This window comes from Kogia breviceps, chromosome 3 (genome assembly GCF_026419965.1).
Source record: "Kogia breviceps isolate mKogBre1 chromosome 3, mKogBre1 haplotype 1, whole genome shotgun sequence".
Lineage (NCBI taxonomy): Eukaryota > Metazoa > Chordata > Mammalia > Artiodactyla > Physeteridae > Kogia > Kogia breviceps.
In genome coordinates, this window is record NC_081312.1 from 169424738 (window position 1) to 169443684 (window position 18947).

The window sequence follows — 18947 nt, forward strand, 5'->3', positions numbered from 1 at the left end:
TAAAAAAAACAAAAAACTGTTAAAAGGAAGTAGCCTTTTAAAATAAGCACAAGGATCTTTATCCCACATGAATAACTCAAGATTTTAATTTAAATGACTGCTAAACTTATCACAGAGCAAAAATACAGGGAGATATAGTATTGTGAAAGAAAATCTTTTCACAAAGCATTTAACTAGTTCCATCACAGTCTCAAGGCACTTTAGCCTGTATTTTAACATAAAAAAACCAAAATTAACACAGGATTGGAATTAAGAATATTACTTTCGAATGGACCAAAAATGCCAATCATTATGTTAATGATTAAGCTCAATTTACCTTCCATTCCTCCATTCAGAAAACATACACAGAGCATGTATTAGAAGCTAAGAATGGCAACAAATTAATAATTTAAGCTATAAATGTCATAGTTCATATTTTGGATGAGATAACACTTTTTATTTGTTTTAAACCTAAATAATATATATTAAATCAAAGAGCTATTACAAATAATACTGATGAAATACTGTTGGAAATTTGAAATTTTCACCAAAGATTAATTTACCTGATTCAGATTATTTCTACCAAAGATTAATTTACCTGATTCAGATTATTTCTCACAGTCCTCAGTTCCATGTCTAGTGCTCTGAGAGTGAGTTCAAGTTGTTGTTTCATTTCAACTTCTTTACTGTATTGCTCTTCTTTTCTTCTTAACTGCTCCCTAATTTTTTCATATAACATGTCAGCATTTCTTCTCTTCTCTTCTTCTTGTTTTAGGGTGAATCTGCAGTTAAATATTATTACCTTAAAATGTGTATTTTTAGAAAATAAAAAGTTCATTTTATGATCTGGCTCTTCACCCGCTGATTTAGTATCCTAATGAAATTTCTGTTCTCCAGGTTTTTTTTTTTCCTTTCTAGGTCTCATATTTTTAATTCCTCATTTCAATCTCTTCATAAAGATATATATACTTGAAAGGTAGCAATGAAAAAACATTCTGCCACTTAAGTAAGTTTTAGTCAAGAGTAACTCTGGTGAATAGTGTAGGAAAGAAATTTTGAAATTATTCAGTGAAGTTAGGTCAAAAATTACCCTGTTTTCCACATTGTCATAATTACTCTTCCTTTAGGACAGATAATTTAGTTACTAATTAAAAAGAGAAGCTGTTGCTTAGAAACAAGTTTATAAGTCCACTAGAAATAAAATTTCAACTTCATAAAATACTATAGGTACCCCTAAATGACTTACAGTACCAGATAAAATCTGCAGATGTCTTTTACAGAACATATATATTCAGACACTGTAATCCAAGACTAGGCTAGGGAGTCTAATATCTGTTGCCCCACAATTTTTATGTTTCTTCTTTTGCAACATTTTCAACTTGTTGATTATTATCTATTTAATAAATCATTTAAAATCCCATATGGCAGGATCCATATTAATTAATTAAACAATAGAGAGTATTTTGTGCTTTCAGCACAAACCTTTGAACTAATTTTATCTCTGTATGAAAGAGATATTGAATAAACTAATCAGTAATCACCTTCCATTTTTACCTTTTATTTCATCCATGCATATGTTAAGAATAAAACTGCATATATTTTTTAAAAAATTTTGTCTTGAGAAAAATGGCCATTTCATACTTCTGTGGGTGGGAGTGTAAAGTAATATAAACTTTCTGGAGAACAATTTAGAAACATGGATCAAAGACCTTTTTTAAAAGTTCTCATACTTTAACCAAATAACACAATATTAAAGAATTTATTCAGAATAAATAATCAGAAATGTAGAAATGAATTTATAGAAGAGATGTTCCTTGTAGCATTAAATATAATACAGAAAAATGAAAAACAACTGAAATTCAATTTGTTAAAAAAATAATGACCATAATTCAAAAAGACACAAGCACCCCAATGTTCATTGCAGCACTATTTACAATAGCCAGGTCATGGAAGCAACCTAAATGCCCATCGACAGACGAATGGATAAAGAAGATGTGGCACATATATACAATGGAATATTACTCAGCCATAAAAAGGAATGAAATTGGGTCATTTGTTGAGACATGGATGGATCTAGAGACTGTCATACAGAGTGAAGTAAGTCAGAAAGAGAAAAACAAATATCATATATTAACACATATATGTGGAATCTAGAAAAATGGTACAGGTGAACTGGTTTTCAAGGCAGAAATAGAGACACAGATGTAGAGAACAAATGTATGGACACCAAGGGGGAAAAGCAGGGGGGTGGGATGAACTGGGAGCTTGGGATTGACATGTATACACTAATATGTATAAAATGGATAACTAATAAGAACCTGCTGTATAAAAAAAATAAATAAAATTTTCTTTAAAAAAAGAGAGATTACAAAAAAAAAATGAGGCTTTGTATGGAGGACTTCTGTATGGCCATGAAAATGATGACTTGGAAATATATACATTAAATTATTAGTAGAAGTATTCACTGTTAAGAACTTGCTGTATTATTTCCAAGAATTTCACACTCCACAATACTAATGAAGTTTTCTCCCCTGTAAAATCCCAGCAGGTAAGTTAGCAATTATAAAACTTCCCATAGTATTAAAGTAAATACACATCTGTAGTATTACAGTAATTAAAAACAGTTCAAATATTTCTTTAAAACCAAGATGTTCCATACCTCAAGCTGCAGAGCTCTTGTTCCCACTCCACCTTTTGATGCTCTAACTGTGATTTCATTTCTTTTGTTTCTGATAGCTCCTTTTGTAGCCCACTAACCTTACTTTCCATTTTTTTATTTTTTCCTGTAAGTAGTTCACAGTGATTTTTTTTAATTTCTATTAACCTTTCATATGAAAGAACTGCATCCTGAATTTTCAATAAGCTAACAGAATCTGCATTGGGAAGAAAACAAAAATAGAAATAAAATATATGAGGAATTTTTGTGTATAGAGCACTGTGCATTTTCACCTTCACTCATCCATACATTGAACAAATACATTTTTTTTTTTTTGGCCATGCCACACAGCATGCGGGATCTTAATTCTCTGACCAGGAATTCAAATGGCTAAATATACAATGCCCCAAAGAGGTGGAGGAAAGAGACAGAAAAAAAAATATTTGAAGAAAAGAATGGCCAACAACTTTCTAAACTTAATGAAAACTATAATCCCACAGATCCAGGAGGATCTGGCAAGGAGAGAAGAAATGGAAGCAAACTATTTTGTAATATTCTTATCCTATATATGATGTGGTACAATATTACCTGAAGGTGGACTGTGATAACCCTAAGTAAAATACTGTAAACCCTAAAGCAACCACTAAAATAGCGAAACAAAAGTTACAGTTAATAAACCAAAAAAACAAAAAAGAAATAAAAATACATCATAAAAATTACTTGATTAATCTAAAAGATGGCAGAAAAAGAAAAGGGGAACAAAGAACAGATGGGATAAACAGAAATCAAACAGCATAATGACAGATTCAAACCTACTGTATCAATAATCACATTAAGTGAAAATGGTCTGAAAACCTCAATTAAAAAGCAGATTGTCAGGGACTTCACTGGTGGCGCAGTGGTCAGGAATCCACCTGCCAATGCAGGGGACACAGTTTCGAGCCCTGGTCCTCCCACATGTCATGGAGCAACTAACCCCATGTGCTACAACTAGTGAGCCCACATGCCACAATTACTGAAGCCCATGGGCCTACAGCCTGTGCTCCACAGCAAGAGAAGCCACCACAATGAGAAGCCCGCGCACCGCAATGAAGAGTAGCCCCCACTCGCCGCAACTATAGAAAGCCTGTGCGCAGCAGTGAAGACCCAACGCAGCCAAAAATAAATAAATAAATAAATAATTTTTTTTTTTTTAAAAGCAGATTGTCAGACTGGATCAGAAAGCAAGACCCAACTGTATGCCACCTATAAGAAATGCACTTTAAACATACAGACATAAATTTGTAATAAGGTTAGAAATAAGATATACCACACTAACATGTGACAAAACAAAGCTAAGCTAGAGTGGCTATATTAATACCAAACAAAGTAGACTGCAGAGCAAAAAACATTATCAGCAATAAACAAGGTCATTTCATAATGATGAGTGTCAATTAATAAGCAGCATAACAACCCTAAACGTTTACACGTCTAATAACTTCTAAATATATGAAGCAAAACTTGAGAGAACTGCAAAGAAAAATAGACAAATCCACAATTACAGTCTGAGATTTCAATACCCCTCAATGAATAAGTGATAGAAAGAGCAGGCAGAAAATCAGCAAGGATACTGTAGACTTGAACACCACCATTCTTTTCAAGTAGCCATGGAACACTTACCAAAAAAAGACTATATTCTGGGTTATAAAATAAAGGAGTAAGTCAAAAGGATTTAAGTCATGCAAAGTATGTTCTCTGACCACAAAGCAATCAAAGTGGAAATCAAGAACAAAAATATTTCTGGAAAATACTCCAATATTTGAAAACTAAATAACACACATCTAAATAACCCTTGGATTAAAGAGGTAATGAAAAGAGGAATTACAAAGTAGTTTGAACTGAATAAAAATGAAAACATAATATATTACAATTTGTGGAATGTGGCTTACTTGCATGAAAATTTATAGCACTGAATGTCTATATTAGAAAAGAAGGTCTCAAATCAATGACCTTGGCTTCCAACATAAAAAACCAGTAAAAGAGCAAATTAGGGGACTTCCCTGATGGTTTGGTGGTTAAGGATCTGCCTTCCAATACAGGAGACGTGGGTTCAATCCCTGGTCGGGAAACTAAAACCCCACATGCCATGGGGCAACTAAGCCTGCCCGCTGCCAACTACTGAACACGCAAGCCACAACTAGAGAGCCAGCATGCTGCAACAACAGAGCCCACACACGCTGGAGCCCACACCCCATTTGGAGTGTCACAAATACTGAGCCCACATGCCACATCTAGAGAGAAGCCCACACACTGCAACGAAAGATCCCGCGTGCCGCAACTAAGACCCAACGCAGCCAAAAATAAACTAAAATAAATAAATATTTTTTTAAAAAGAGCAAACTAAACCCAAAGCAAGCAGAAGAAAGGAAATAAAAAAAATCAAAGAAAAAAATCAATGAGAAAAACAGACAAAACAGAAAAGGCATGGAAAAATCAATGAGGGACTCCCGTGGCGGCACAATGGTTAAGAATCCACCTGCCAATGCAAGGGACACGGGTTTGATCCCTGGTCCAGGAAGATCCCACATGCCGCAGAGCAACTAAGCCTGTGTGCCAAAACTACTGAGCCTGCATTCTAGTGCCCGCAAGCCACAACTACTGAGCCCACGTGCCACAACTACTGAAGCACATGCACCTAGAACCCGTGCTCCACAACAAAAGAAGCCACAGCAATGAGAAGCCCGCACACTGAGCGAAGAGTAGCCCCCGCTCGCCGCAACAAGAGAAAGCCTGCGCACAGCAACGAAGACCCAACACAGCTGAAAATAAATAAATCAATAAATAAATATTTAAAAAATCAGTGAAACCAAATATGTTCATAAGATGAATAAAAGTGATAAACCTCTAGTCAGGCTGATAATGAAAAAAAAAAGAGAAAAGGTACAAATTACCAATTTCACAGAAATGAGTAATGAGAAATTACTACAGATTCTATAGATATTAAAAGACTGACAGAGTAATAGTATGAACATTATGTAAATAAATTTGACAACTCAGATGAAGTGAGTAAATTCCTTGAAAGGGAAATTACCAAAGCTCAATCAAGAAAGAACAAATAAACGAAATAGCCCTATATCTAAAAAAGAAACTAAAGTCCTAGTTAAAGACCTTCCCACAAAGAAAATTCCAGGCCCAAATGGCTACACTGGTGAATTCTACCAAATATTACAACAGTATACATAAAAAGGCTTTATATTTGTACCATGGTCCTACCTTTACACTCCATGCCAAGTTGTTCAATTAGCAACATGGAATTCTTATAATTAGAGTAAAGCATCTGGCAATCCTCAAAAGCTGTTTCAGATGACTGAGTTAAGTCATCAAGGTCATCCATAGAATTAACTTGCTCTTTGACCTACAAATAAAAAATACTATTTCACAATGTCCCCAAAATATTTATAAAATATACTAAGTGTACAGAGGTGATAAATATCTCTTTATTAAAGCAAAAACACAAATATTTCTTAAAAGAACAGATTTTTATCAAAGGGATAACTTTATCAACAGTGTTTCTACATTATTTTTTCAAAGTAAATGTCTCTACAACAAAGGAAGATTTTCTGTTTTTCCACTATACCTTTTACAAAGTAATTTTTACTACAGGATAATATTTTTTATAATTAATTTTTTTTTTTTTTTTTTTTTTTTTTTTTTTTTTTTTTTTGTGGTATGCGGGCCTCTCACTGTTGTGGCCTCTCCCATTGCGGAGCACAGGCTCCGGACGCGCAGGCCCAGCGGCCATGGCTCACGGGCTTAGTTGCTCCGCGGCATGTGGGATCTTCCCGGACCAGGGCATGAACCCGTGTCTCCTGCATTGGCAGGCGGATTCTCAACCACTGCGCCACCAGGGAAGCCCTATAATTAATTTTTTACTATACCTTGTTCTTTTCGTTAGATGTTTCCTTTGCAGCCCTAAAAAAGCAAACAATTCTTTTCAGGCAAATATTAAATAATTAAAATACAAAGAATACCTAAACTTATTGTTTTTTACATAAAATCTTTGCATTGGTAATTAATTTTCTATAAAAGAGATTAAACAATAAATAGAAAGAGTAACATTAAAGGACAAAGAAAATATACCATAATAATATTAACAAAGCATAAATTAGATCAAGCTGACAATCAAAGGAAAAGGAAAAACATAATGTTACTTGCATTATTTGATAGGAAGAAATATACCAGGGTTTTTTGTTATTGTCATTTTCAATAAAAACTAACTTTATGGCACTAAAACCTATTTGGAAAGTATTAAGTCCTTATATGAAAGAAACACTTTTTTAATAATCATGATATTAGCTTTTTGAGGACTTACTGTGTAACTGCTATGCATTATTATAAGCACCTTACATGTCTTAAAGGCATTTTAATCCTCACAACAATTCTGAGAGAGAGGTAATACATTAGGTCCTTTACACAGGAAGAAATGGAGCACAGAAAGGCTAAGTAACTCGCCCAAGCCCATACAGCAAATCAGCAGCAGACCCAGAATTCAAACCCAGGAAATCTGGCTTCAACACTTGTGTTTCACAATATGATGAGAAGGTAATATTTATTTTTAAGTGTTTTTAAGTAATATGATAGCAAATGAATCTGTATTATTGTTCCATGTCTAGTTATAACTATAAATAATAATTTCTGAATCTTACACATATTTTTTAAAAATAAAGACTTTAGACCTAGGCAATATTGGAATTCTATTTTCAATAAAGATTTGCTTTTTGTAAAGAAATTCATCAACAGACATTCATTCACCCATTCAGCTGTTTATTCATGCATTCAACATATACTTACTGAGTGCACAATACGTGATAATGACACTTTTGGTATAGGAGGCACGACTTTTGTAATTTAGAACTTTATAATCCGAAAGTAATAATCTGTGATAGATTGTTAACAGTTATTTTTCTATCGAATATAAACAAAATCTTACCCTTTTCCCTGGAATCTAAACCACTATGAAGTTAACATAATCTTTTTTAGAGTACCTTACAAAACCATAGCCACGCATGATGATACTGTCATCTAGAATTATCAAGGAATGATTAAATCCTATTCAGTATGGCCTAAATGTTTGTAAATTTATGATTTATAATTTTTAAAAATCGATGTATGATAGAATAACTTTTAAGTAATCATCTGCATATTCAATTATATAAGAATATTACACTTCAAAATCAATGAACAAGCCCTTACCATAAAACTATATGTCAATAGAAGTATTATGTACAATTAGTTTACTATAATATTTTAAAGATAATGTAATACAATCAATAAGCTTTCTAATATTGGACATGCAAACAAAATTAAACTGAATAAATGTGTCCTCTACTTGCTCATTTCCAACAGCATACAAACATACTCTAAAAACTCCCATCTTAACATAAAAAGAGAAAGGAAACTACCTTGAACTCCACATTCCTCTTCAGTTACCATCCAGTTCTCTATTGCCTTTCCCAGTAAATATTCCCGAAGGAGCCGTTTATACTTATTCACTACAGTCCAGCTTCCAAGGGGAATATTTATTGAAACTACTTCTGGTCAAAGCCACTTGTCCTCATCTTAACCTTTCAGCAGCGTTCATCTGGTATAGTTGAGAATTCTCTTGTCGTGGCCTGTACACTATATTATGCTGTTCTATTTCCAGAGAAAGTATTCAGTGTTAATATTTCTTGACCTAAAAATAAAGAATTTGTAGATTTTACCTGCCATCATCCTGATCTACTCCACTTAAACTGCTGTCATCATTCATGTGTAGCAGACCACCAATCAGTGAATCAGCCTTCTCAAACATTGGTGTAATCACACATTCTTTTGATGTCCATTTTTCATTTTCATTTTTCTTTACTTCCTTCATATGCATGCCAGGACTGCTACTTTAAAAAATCCATAAAAAAGCCAATGTTTTCTAATAATTCTACTGATAAAGAATAAAAAACCAATTTTTGTAAAATTCCAACTCTTACCCATCATAAGTCATTTATTAGTTCACAAAACAGTTATGAAGTACCAACCATATGCAAGCAAATACAATTTCTTGCTTCAAAGACAGATACACAATTATGATACAATGTGGTATATAAGATTTGATATATGAAAGTTATAAGTGAACACAGGAAAGCTTTACAGAAGAGGTTAAATAAACAGAGGAGGTCATGAGGAAAAGAAAATGGAGAAAATCATTCTACTTGGTGACTAGAACGTGAGGACAAAGATTAGGCACATGGCATCTAGGTGTTTCCTAGCAACTTGGAAGGAAAAGTACAAAATACACAGAAGGAAGCAGAGAGATGAGTCTGGAAAGACATTCTGAAGAACCTCAAGTGCTACACTGAAAAGCTGAAGTTCACTGCCTAAAAGCAATGACTCTCAGACATGGGAGTAATAATTAGATTTCTACTATATTTTTTGTTTTGTTTTGATATGTTATAATGTTTAATTTACATGATTTTTAAAAAATAACATGAGGTACATATAACATGAAAGAAGAACTCAAGGAAATATCTTGGGGGGAAAATTTACTTTTAAACACCCACATGTTGGGGTCATGTCAGCATCAGGCCTGAAAAATAGGTACCTCTAGTATCCCTCCACTACCAGCAACAATTTGGCATCTATCCACAGACAAAAGTGGCTTTGTGGGAGTTGCAGGATCCAGCACCATAAACCAAGGGACCTGGGAAGAGTCCTGCCCACCTAAGTGGTAACAGACATACAGACCACATCCCAGCTGTGGACCCTGCATGGCCCACGAACTGGCTCCAGCCACTCTTAGCAACGTCCAGGGAACCCCTGGAAAACACTGTCTTAGAGAATCACCCAGAGACGAGAGAGCCTTAGTGGAAATCCAGGTTTCTAGCAGAGAAGTGCCAGCATACCACTAGAACAAAAAAATGCAAGTTGGGATACATTGGAGAGGGCAGTTATTAAAGACTGGAAGAGGTGACTGCTACTTCACATGCAAAGACAGCAATGCAAAACTTCAAATAACATTAAAAAAAAAATCAAGAAAACATGACACTACCAAAAGATCACAATAATTTTCCAGTAACAAATCCCAAAGACATGGAGATCTGCAATCTACCTGATAGAGAATTCAAAGTAGTAGTTTTAAGGAAACTCAGTGAGCTACAAGAAAACACAGAGGGCTTCCCTGGTGGCGCAGTGGTTGAGAGTCTGCCTGCCGAGGCAGGGGACACGGGTTCGTGCCTCGGTCCGGGAAGATCCCACATGCCATGGAGCAGCTGGGCCAGTGAGCCATGGCCACTGAGCCTGCGCATCCGGAGCCTGCACTGCACAACAGGAGAGGCCACAACAGTGAGAGGCCTGTGTACCACAAAAAAAAAAAAAAAAAAAGAAAGAAAACACAGAAAGACAACCCAACAAAATCAGGAAAGTAATACACAAACAAGATGAGGAGTTTAACAAAGAGATAGAAATAATTAAAAAGAACCAAATGGAAATTTTGGAGCTGAAGAATACAATGAATGAAAGGAAAAATGCAATAAAGAGCACTGACAGCAGAATGGATCAAACAGAAGAAAGAATCTGTGAGTTAAGAGACAGGAGCTTTGATGGGCTTTCCTGGTGGCACAGTGGTTGAGAGTCCACCTGCTGATGCAGGGGACACAGGTTCGTGCCCCAGTCCAGGAAGATCCTACATGCCCCAGAGTGGCTAGGCCCGGGAGCCATGGCCACTGAGCCTGCACGTCTGGAGCCTGTGCTCCGCAACAGGAGAGGCCACAACAGTGAGAGGCCTGCATACCGCATGAAAAAAAAAAAAAAAAGGAGAGAGAGATAGGAGCTTTGAAATTATCCAGAGGAGAATAAAGAAAAAAAGAATGAAAAAGTGGGAAGAAAGCCTACATGAATTACCAGATACCATCAAAAGAAATAATTCATAAATCATTGCAGTTCCAGAAAAAGAAGATAGGGAGAAGGTAGCAGAAAGCTTATTTAAAGAAAAAATGGTTGAGAACTTCCTAAACCTGGGGAGAGATTTGGATATCCAAGTTCCTAAAGCTCATAGGTCACCAAACAAACTCAACTTAAAGAAATCCTCGCCAGGAGACATTATAACAAAACTGTCAAAAATCAAAGACAAAGAGAGTCTTAAAAGCAGCAAAAGTAAAGAGGCTTGTAAATTATAAGGGAACCCCCGTAAGTCTATCAGTGGATTTCAAGAGACTAGGATGACATATTCAAGGTGCTAAAAGAAAAGAACTGCCAACCAAGAATACTCTATCCAGAAAAGTTGTCTTTCAGAAATGAAGGAGAGATAAAGACTTTCCCAAACAAACCAAAGCTGAGGGAAGTCATCACCACTAGACCTGCCTCACAAGAAATGCTGAAAGGAGTCTTCAAGTTGAAATCAAAGGATGCTAATTAGTAACATAAAATATATTTAAATATACAACACACTGGTAAAGGTAAGTATACAGTCAAATCCAGAATACTCTAATACTGTAATACGGTGGTGTGTTAACCAATTAACTCTAGTGTTAAGGCTAAAGGACAAGAGTATTAGAAATAACTATAACCCTAGTAAAATATAAAATTTGTTAATCATGAACATTAGCTCAAATGAGAACTTGTTTTATAGAAAAATAACAATTATCTACTGTTAAATAGGCTTAGATAGGCTTACCTATCAGAATCTTCATTCTCCATGGTAGGAAACTGCTGGTTATTAGTTTTTCTGCTCTTTCTCTGTTGAATTAATCCACTATCATCAGCATCATATATGTTTTCTGATACTTCCATTTCACTACTTTTGTGCTTCTTCTTTTCTTCTTCAACCTTTAATGAAAGTTTGACACTACATATAATTGTTATTACTTTATTCATTATAAAGACCTTTTCATTTTCATTAATTACTTGACTCAGAGTTTGCCCCGGTTTCAAGCAATAAAAATATTTTTGTGCTTACTTTAATTTTTTAAATTACAAGTCATTGAAATTTTTGTAAATTCTGCTTCTTTCTGTTTGAGGAAAAGAAATAAAATTTTTAAAATTTCAAAAAGGGCTTTCTTAATGTTGTGCAGCTATTCACATCCACTCTTCCCCGTCTGATGGCAGAGATAGAGAAATAAAGAGACAAAGACACAAAACTTGTCCTCTTCGGTCTTTACCACCTGGGTTTTGCATTAAACAGCCAAATTTAGAGGATGTGACACCTTGGTGCTTCAGTAACAAAAAGGAAACATTCTTCTTTCTGCACTGAAAGCTATTCTTCCCCCACTGCCTTTTACAATTCTTTTTTCATTTGGGTCCTGGGGATATCAAAAAAGTCATGGTGTTCACTAAAATATATGAACCAAAGTTTACCAAAAAACAGGAGTAGAGTGAAATTGATGAATTGTTAGTTAGTGTGGAATTCTGGAAAATGAGTAATGCCTCTCAATTTCACATTCAATAACCATGAAATTTTATAGCTAAAGGGTACAGAAGTAATTATCTACTTTAGCCCCACTATTTACCAATAATGGGAATAAAACCAAGAAAGGTTCAATGATTTGTCCAAAGCCCCTAAAGTGGCATTTCCTAGCATTTCATGGCACCAAAAGAGATGATACGATTCTGTAACCCTGAATCTAATAAATTACCAAATGAATTCATCAAATTAATCAGATAAGTTAAAAGTGTGACTTTGGCAAAGTAATTTAATGCCTCAGTTGGGGGTAGGGCTCATCTCTTTTCCTTTTAAAGGAGAATATCTACAGATTTTTGTCTATCTTTAAAATTCAGTCAATGAACCTCTTACACAAAAGAGCAAACAAACAAATTTAAAAATCTATTACTGGAAGGAAAAAAAAACTCACCGCACGTCAAAACTCAGTTCTCTCCTTTGGAGATAAATACTGAATTTTTTTGCTGAGGGTTTATACTACCTATATGATAAAATCATACATGTCAAAACTTACCACATTTTATTAAACAACATAATGTAAAGGTCTGACTCAACAGAAACATCTGAGAGTGGTGATTAAAGAATATGTGGGAGTACATGTTATTAAAAATATCTTGAAGTGGCCATGTTGGAATTCTAAGTGCCAAGGGATTGAGTAAAGCTGAGAAGATCGCACACACTAAAAAGCACAATATAGAGATTAGTTTAGCAGGAATACGTGTTTATGTCCCTTCTTTCAGTCACTGCTTCCTTCCCATACTATAGAAGTGTAATTTATATTTAAAATCCAATAGATTTTTTTTAAAAAACCAAAACCCTAGCTTATTATATTTCTTAAGCAATTTCCTTTGTGCATATTCTGGCTCAGAAGGTCACACGGTATGTAGCTAAATTAGCTTCCCAGTCCATATGAAAGACTGACAGAGAGAGACTTAGGTTGATTAAGGAACAAAAACCATGAAAATAGTTTCCTATTATTTAGATGGCAGAAGTAATCTATTTCTACACAATTACTTATTTAGCTGACCCCATTTTATTCATAAGTGGAAAATCAGAATGGATCAGATCATTGATAAAGAGAAGGAACAAAGTAGCAGCAAATGAACCTCTACCTCTTTTTGAAGTTGAATTTTCTCTTTTTCCAAAGCCAGGAACTCTACTTGTAACATGCCTATCTCATTCTTAAACCTTTGCATATCTTGCTGTAATTCGTCATTTAGATACACTTTGGATGTTCTGTTACTATTCGGTGGAGAAGAACTCCCATTTTCTAATTCAGGTTCCATGCTTTTATAGTTATTAGCACTGCAATTATCTGCAAGCAATGGCTTCTGGAACCAGTCTTGTATTGGTTTGGTTTTCTTATAAGTATTTGTAACAGCAGAAGTATCATGACTTTTTATTTGAATCATGTGTTTCATTTCATTGGAGCGGGCAAGCCATAAATCAAAAAGTCTTTTGGGATCACTAGACTGAGGTATACATCCGATGTCTAATTTCCAATTAGTGGTATTTTGGTTCATATTTTGTAACATTTGCATATCAAACTCTTGGTCTTCTTGCACTTCAAATGTAACTACTGGGTCCCTTACTTTTTTATTTTCTGTATCATTATAAGAACTCTCCTCATTTTTGTTAAAAACATGTTCAGTGTCTGGTTTATCACTTTCATAGTCTAATTTATTTTCATTTAAATAAAGCTGTGAAGATGACGGGCAAGCATGTCCCCAGGACCCAGAGGTTAAATAAGATGGAAAAACATTTTCAAGACTGGGTTCTTTATGTTCAGGAAATGCTTGGAATGCTAGAGAGATAGATACTCCAAATGCATCTTTTGCCTCACAGTCAGGTATATTATTTGTCAAATTAGAAGGTATTTCCTTTATGTTTGCTCCTTCTTTAGGGTTATCATGTAGTGGCTCTTCCTCAGGACAAACAGTAATTTTGTATTTTTCACAAATTTCACCAAACTTCTGCTTTAACTCACTTGTGATGAGTTTTAAGTTATTTTTCCACTCTAATTTGCCTTGTTTGATCCACATTTCCTCATACTTTTGTACACAAGGAAGTCCTGAGCACACAGATATGTTCTCTCTATCACATTCCTTATTCATTTCTGGCTCTTGAGGCATTTTTTGCAGATGCAAAAGTGGAAGATTAGTTGGCTTGATTTGATTTTCAGATGTCTTTTCTGTCAGGGTACATGTTAGTAAAATACCTTTATCCTTAAGTAATCAAGTACGGACAAAGAAAAATTAGAAAATAATTAAAATTTAACCGTTAAACTTCTTAATCTATGTTTAGCTACTCACAAATCGCTGGATTACAACTAAGAAGTGAAAAACAACTTGCCTTAGCCTAAAACAGGAGAAAAACATGAACTCACAAACCCAATTTTGTCACTGTTTGTTTGAACTAAATAATTCATATATGTTAAATCTACCAAAAATGAATTAGGAGATGATTTTTAATGTTACAAAGACTTCCTTACTTAAAAATATTTCACCTCACCGTACCTTAAAGAGTCCCTATGTGCATGTAAGGATTTTTTTTTTAAGGACTAGTAACTGGAGAATAAACAAACTTTAAATTACTAGGAGCCAAAATCAATTAACACCAATCAGAAAGAGGAACAAGTTCCTAAATTTTAATGCAAATTATATACTATGATAGTATTATACATTGATATAATACCTGCTTTCATTCAGTTATATTATATTCTAATATCCACTAATGAAAGTGGATAAAACATTGTTTAATAATATTTACTGGTTTCCTACAGTGAAATGAAATAAATTAGAAAGTTATTGTTTGTACCCTAACAACAAAGGTCCAATTCTGGAAGGTTTGATTCCTTAATAGGCAATTGGGTTGATTGTATGACCCCTTCTCTCCCTGAATGTAGATCCTTGGGTTGATTACATAGAGGTCACAAGACAGGATAAATCTTTAATCTTGGCATTAGTGATTGGCAATTTGAAACTGCAAATTTTGAACAGCTGGGAATGATTTCTCCTTCCATGAATCTAACTCACGGACCATCATTGATATATATTGTTCACAATTTCAACTGCTTAATCATACGATTCAGTATTTGATTATCACCTTCTTTATCACGTAAGGAAGAAGCAAACAATATTCAGGAAATTTTTTTGTCTCAATTCCAAGGACAAAGTTAAACTATAAATTACAATAGATTCTAACAATATTTTAAGCTTTGTAATTAAAGCACTATAAAAACTAAATATTAAATTATTATCTGCTGATTCTAAGAGGTTAATTTTGAAAGGTAATTTCATTTGAACTCTGTTATGTTGTTAAAGCATAGAAAACAATATTGAGCCAGAAATTTACATTTACATTTTTACATACCTGTGAGTGGTTATTTTCACTTCCATCAAGCCTTTCTTGTGCTTCCTCCGATGTTATTTCTAAGTCTAGTTCTGCTGACAAATCTATATGTTTAGTTAAAATTTACTACTTAGAACAGTTAGATAAAAGATATAATCTTTATAAATACAGATATAAAAAATTTTATCAAATGACAATTAAAATTAAGCTTAATCTTTAGCTGAATATTTACTTCTTTAAGAAATACTTCTAATTACCTAAAACTTCAACAAACCATCTGGGAAATACCAGATGTCACCAGGTGACAGGCACACAAACATCTCAAAGGTTCATTTACAAATTCATCCACCAAACATCAATGAACAGAACAATCAAAAACAAAATTTAAAAATACAGGACAAACACATAAAGTCACAATATACTCTGTTCTCTACTTCATAGTAGTACCTATTTAACAACACACCAAGCTTCAACTGCAACGTTATTCATGGTTTCCAAAATTACTGTTACTTTTCATCCTTTTGTCAGTTCCTTAATCTGAAATGTTTTCCTCTACTCTTCTGACAAATTTCTTTTCATCTTTTAAGACTCAGCCTGCTTTGTGAAGTCCTCCTTGATTACAGCTCTCTTTCCCCAAATAGGTATCTCTTTCCTAGTAGCTACCTTAGTACTTTATAGATTTTTCTAATGTATCTTCATCACCTGAACTGTAAATTATTTCTTCACGTCTATCCTCTTTGCTCCTAGACTGTAGAGGACAATCTCTTGAAATCATCTTTGTATAAACAGTCTTTATTTATTTTACTCAATAATTATTTATTGAGTTCCTGTTCAGTACTAAACATTGCAGTTTAAAGAAGAATGTAGATAAAAGGTGTCAGGGATGGCTTTTCTAGACATAATGCCTGAGCTGAGACTTACAGTGAGGTCAGTCAGATTCAAGGGAATAGAGAGCAGGAAAGGGAGAGAGCATGGAAAGCTGTAGCAAGACAGGGAGAGAAGCATACATAAAACAGGGTGAATATTTGTCTCAAATACAGGGATAGATGAGAGAGTATCACCAGCAGTTCAGAATTCCAGAGCAAAGGACAGACAGAAAGGGCTAGAGAGGGAGAGTCAGGTAGAAGTTAGATTATGAAAGCCTCGTGTCATTCTAAGATGGCTGGACATTAATATGCTTTAAAGAGTGGTTCATGATCACTGGTGCATTTGAGATAGATCACTCTAAATGCTGCGGGAGGGATGAATTTGAAGGCCATACAAATAAACAGAGGGACACGAATTTGATGGCATTATAATGCAAAAAAAAGATGATGCAGGCCTACACTGAGGGACTGTTTCCAGAAATATTTAGGATATAAAATTACCAGGACCCAGCATAGAATAAATCTCTATTAAATAAATAAATGCACGAATCCTGGGTCCCTCAAGAACTAGACTCTGCTTATTACTTTATAAAAGGTATCAACTGAGAAGAGAAATGATCTGTATGAACTGTTTTAAGGTGCTTGTATTTAGTTTCCAGTTTTCCTGTTTCACATCTTCCTGTGTTGAGGGGGCTCGTGTAGGTGTTTCATTTGAATTCTTGCTTCCTGGACCTACTAAGCTCATAGAGAAATGAGAGCAAACAAGTCACTTGTATAGATAAAAAAACTTCGAGTTTATAGCTTGTAGTCACTACTCTAGGAGATAACTGAGAATCTTTTGTAAATGTAATATTAATTCTACAGGTAAGGAAAGACAAGAAGATAAAACTATAGGACTGAAAAAAGAAAACAGTGTATGATTTATTACTATAGCCCTGATCATATGACTGATTAAGGGCACTAAATTAATTAATTGGTATTTATGTAGAACATATATTAGATGTGGTTAATCAATAGACTGGGCATCCTAGTAGAATTAGAATTGATTTTCCATATACTATTTTTAAATGATCAGCACTCCTTAAAACCAATATCCCTTGTGAACGATTAATTCATTAAAAATAAGTTGATATACTATGTGGACACAGCTAAGAAGGAGGGACTATGTAGCAATCCCCAATGACTCCCATTACCGCTGAGAAAGCCAATTCTAAAATATATAAACTCATAGAAAATACAAGAAATAGTTTAGTATTTGGTTTTGGAGGTGCTTTTTTAGTTACATTGAATATAGTTATAACTAATACTAATGAATTCAGAGCTAAATAAAAATAAAGCTAAGAAACTACATTTTGAGAAGGGAATCTTGAGATGTCTACCTAGGTTTCCCAACTAGTCCCAAAGTTCTAAATATAATCCTGCTACCCACTCTCAGGTGTATGCTAAATACTAGCCTAACGAACTTATTCTCTCTCCTAATTCTCTTTGTTATTTATTATGTTGCTTTGGTCAGAGGAAGAATGCAAACGTCTTGCTAAAAGACGTTTGGCTGCAGGTTGAATAAAAGGAGTAAACACAAAGCAGATTTTGCCACAAAATGATTTTGGAAACATCAGGATTATGGTGAAGCCATGCCGAGGTGGCCTACAGTTGAGTGCTCTGTGCTTATTTATTACCTTGTTTGCTTTCTCTGTTTTCTGGCAGCTGTGACTCACACAGGTCATGGAGTGTGTAATTCCCTAACAGAAACACCGCTCCGATATTAATCTTTTCTTTATCTATTAAGGTCATCTCTCCAAATTCTGTGGATGCTGACTGATTTTTGGTCATTGATTGTGACACAAATGGATATTTATCATCAACTTTCAAATGCCCGGCTCTTTGACAAGTCTCATTATTAAGCGTCAAACTAGCAGAATCCCAATCTGAAAAATCTGAAAACAAAGTTTCCGTTTATTAGAATGTGAATACTAATACAAATTTGACTAACCTGAACAAATTCTTTCCTCAGAGAAGCAGTCCCATGTCCTCCTCTCCCCGTAAACACACTACTGCTTCATGGCTTATTGTATCTTACACGTCATTGCCATTCACATAGATATGTTAACTATTGCCTCTCGTTTTTTCTACTTTTTAATTTTCTAGTATTACTTACTATGATTCACTCATCAATCTCTATTACATGTTCTGTATACCATAAGAGCTTTATTAATAATTATGTTTCTTCAACATATGAATTTTTTTCATTAACAGAATTATGTCTAACCATTTATTTTATGTTTAAATATGCATGACAGTATTGTGTGTTCTAGAGACATGGGTTTTAAAAAATCTTTTAATGAATGGTACTACTTTAATTACAATGAGATGGTCTTTCCTCAATGTACCAATATCTTCAGAACTCATTTTTTAAGCCTTGGATAAATATCACAAATTTACAAAAGAAATGATAGCCTTGAGTGACTAATTGTTTCCAGGTAAAAATAGGATAAGTCTAGGCCCACACTAGATCCAAAGAGCATACAGTGCCATGAGACAGGAAATGAATACATAACAAAAATATTTTTATCTTTTTTAAAGAAACTAAAATTGTCAGATTTAATTTTTAAGACAAATCAGAGCTGAACCAAGATGGTGGAGTAGAAGGACA

General features: G+C 34.3%; 1 protein-coding gene across 2 annotated transcripts in view; it reads right to left on the minus strand.

Moving 5' to 3' along the window:
• Positions 1-18947, minus strand: part of ANKRD26 (ankyrin repeat domain containing 26) — a 93695-nt gene that overhangs the window by 30672 nt on the left and 44076 nt on the right. For both annotated transcript variants that reach the window (XM_059056664.2, XM_067030267.1), the window contains 8 exons: positions 17974-18231; positions 15453-15535; positions 11319-11470; positions 8377-8547; positions 6553-6586; positions 5888-6029; positions 2639-2852; positions 578-761 (listed from right to left, as the gene is read on the minus strand). In XM_059056664.2, the coding sequence (XP_058912647.1) occupies positions 578-761; positions 2639-2852; positions 5888-6029; positions 6553-6586; positions 8377-8547; positions 11319-11470; positions 15453-15535; positions 17974-18231 (1238 nt within the window). The remainder of the gene's footprint in view (positions 1-577; positions 762-2638; positions 2853-5887; positions 6030-6552; positions 6587-8376; positions 8548-11318; positions 11471-15452; positions 15536-17973; positions 18232-18947) is intronic.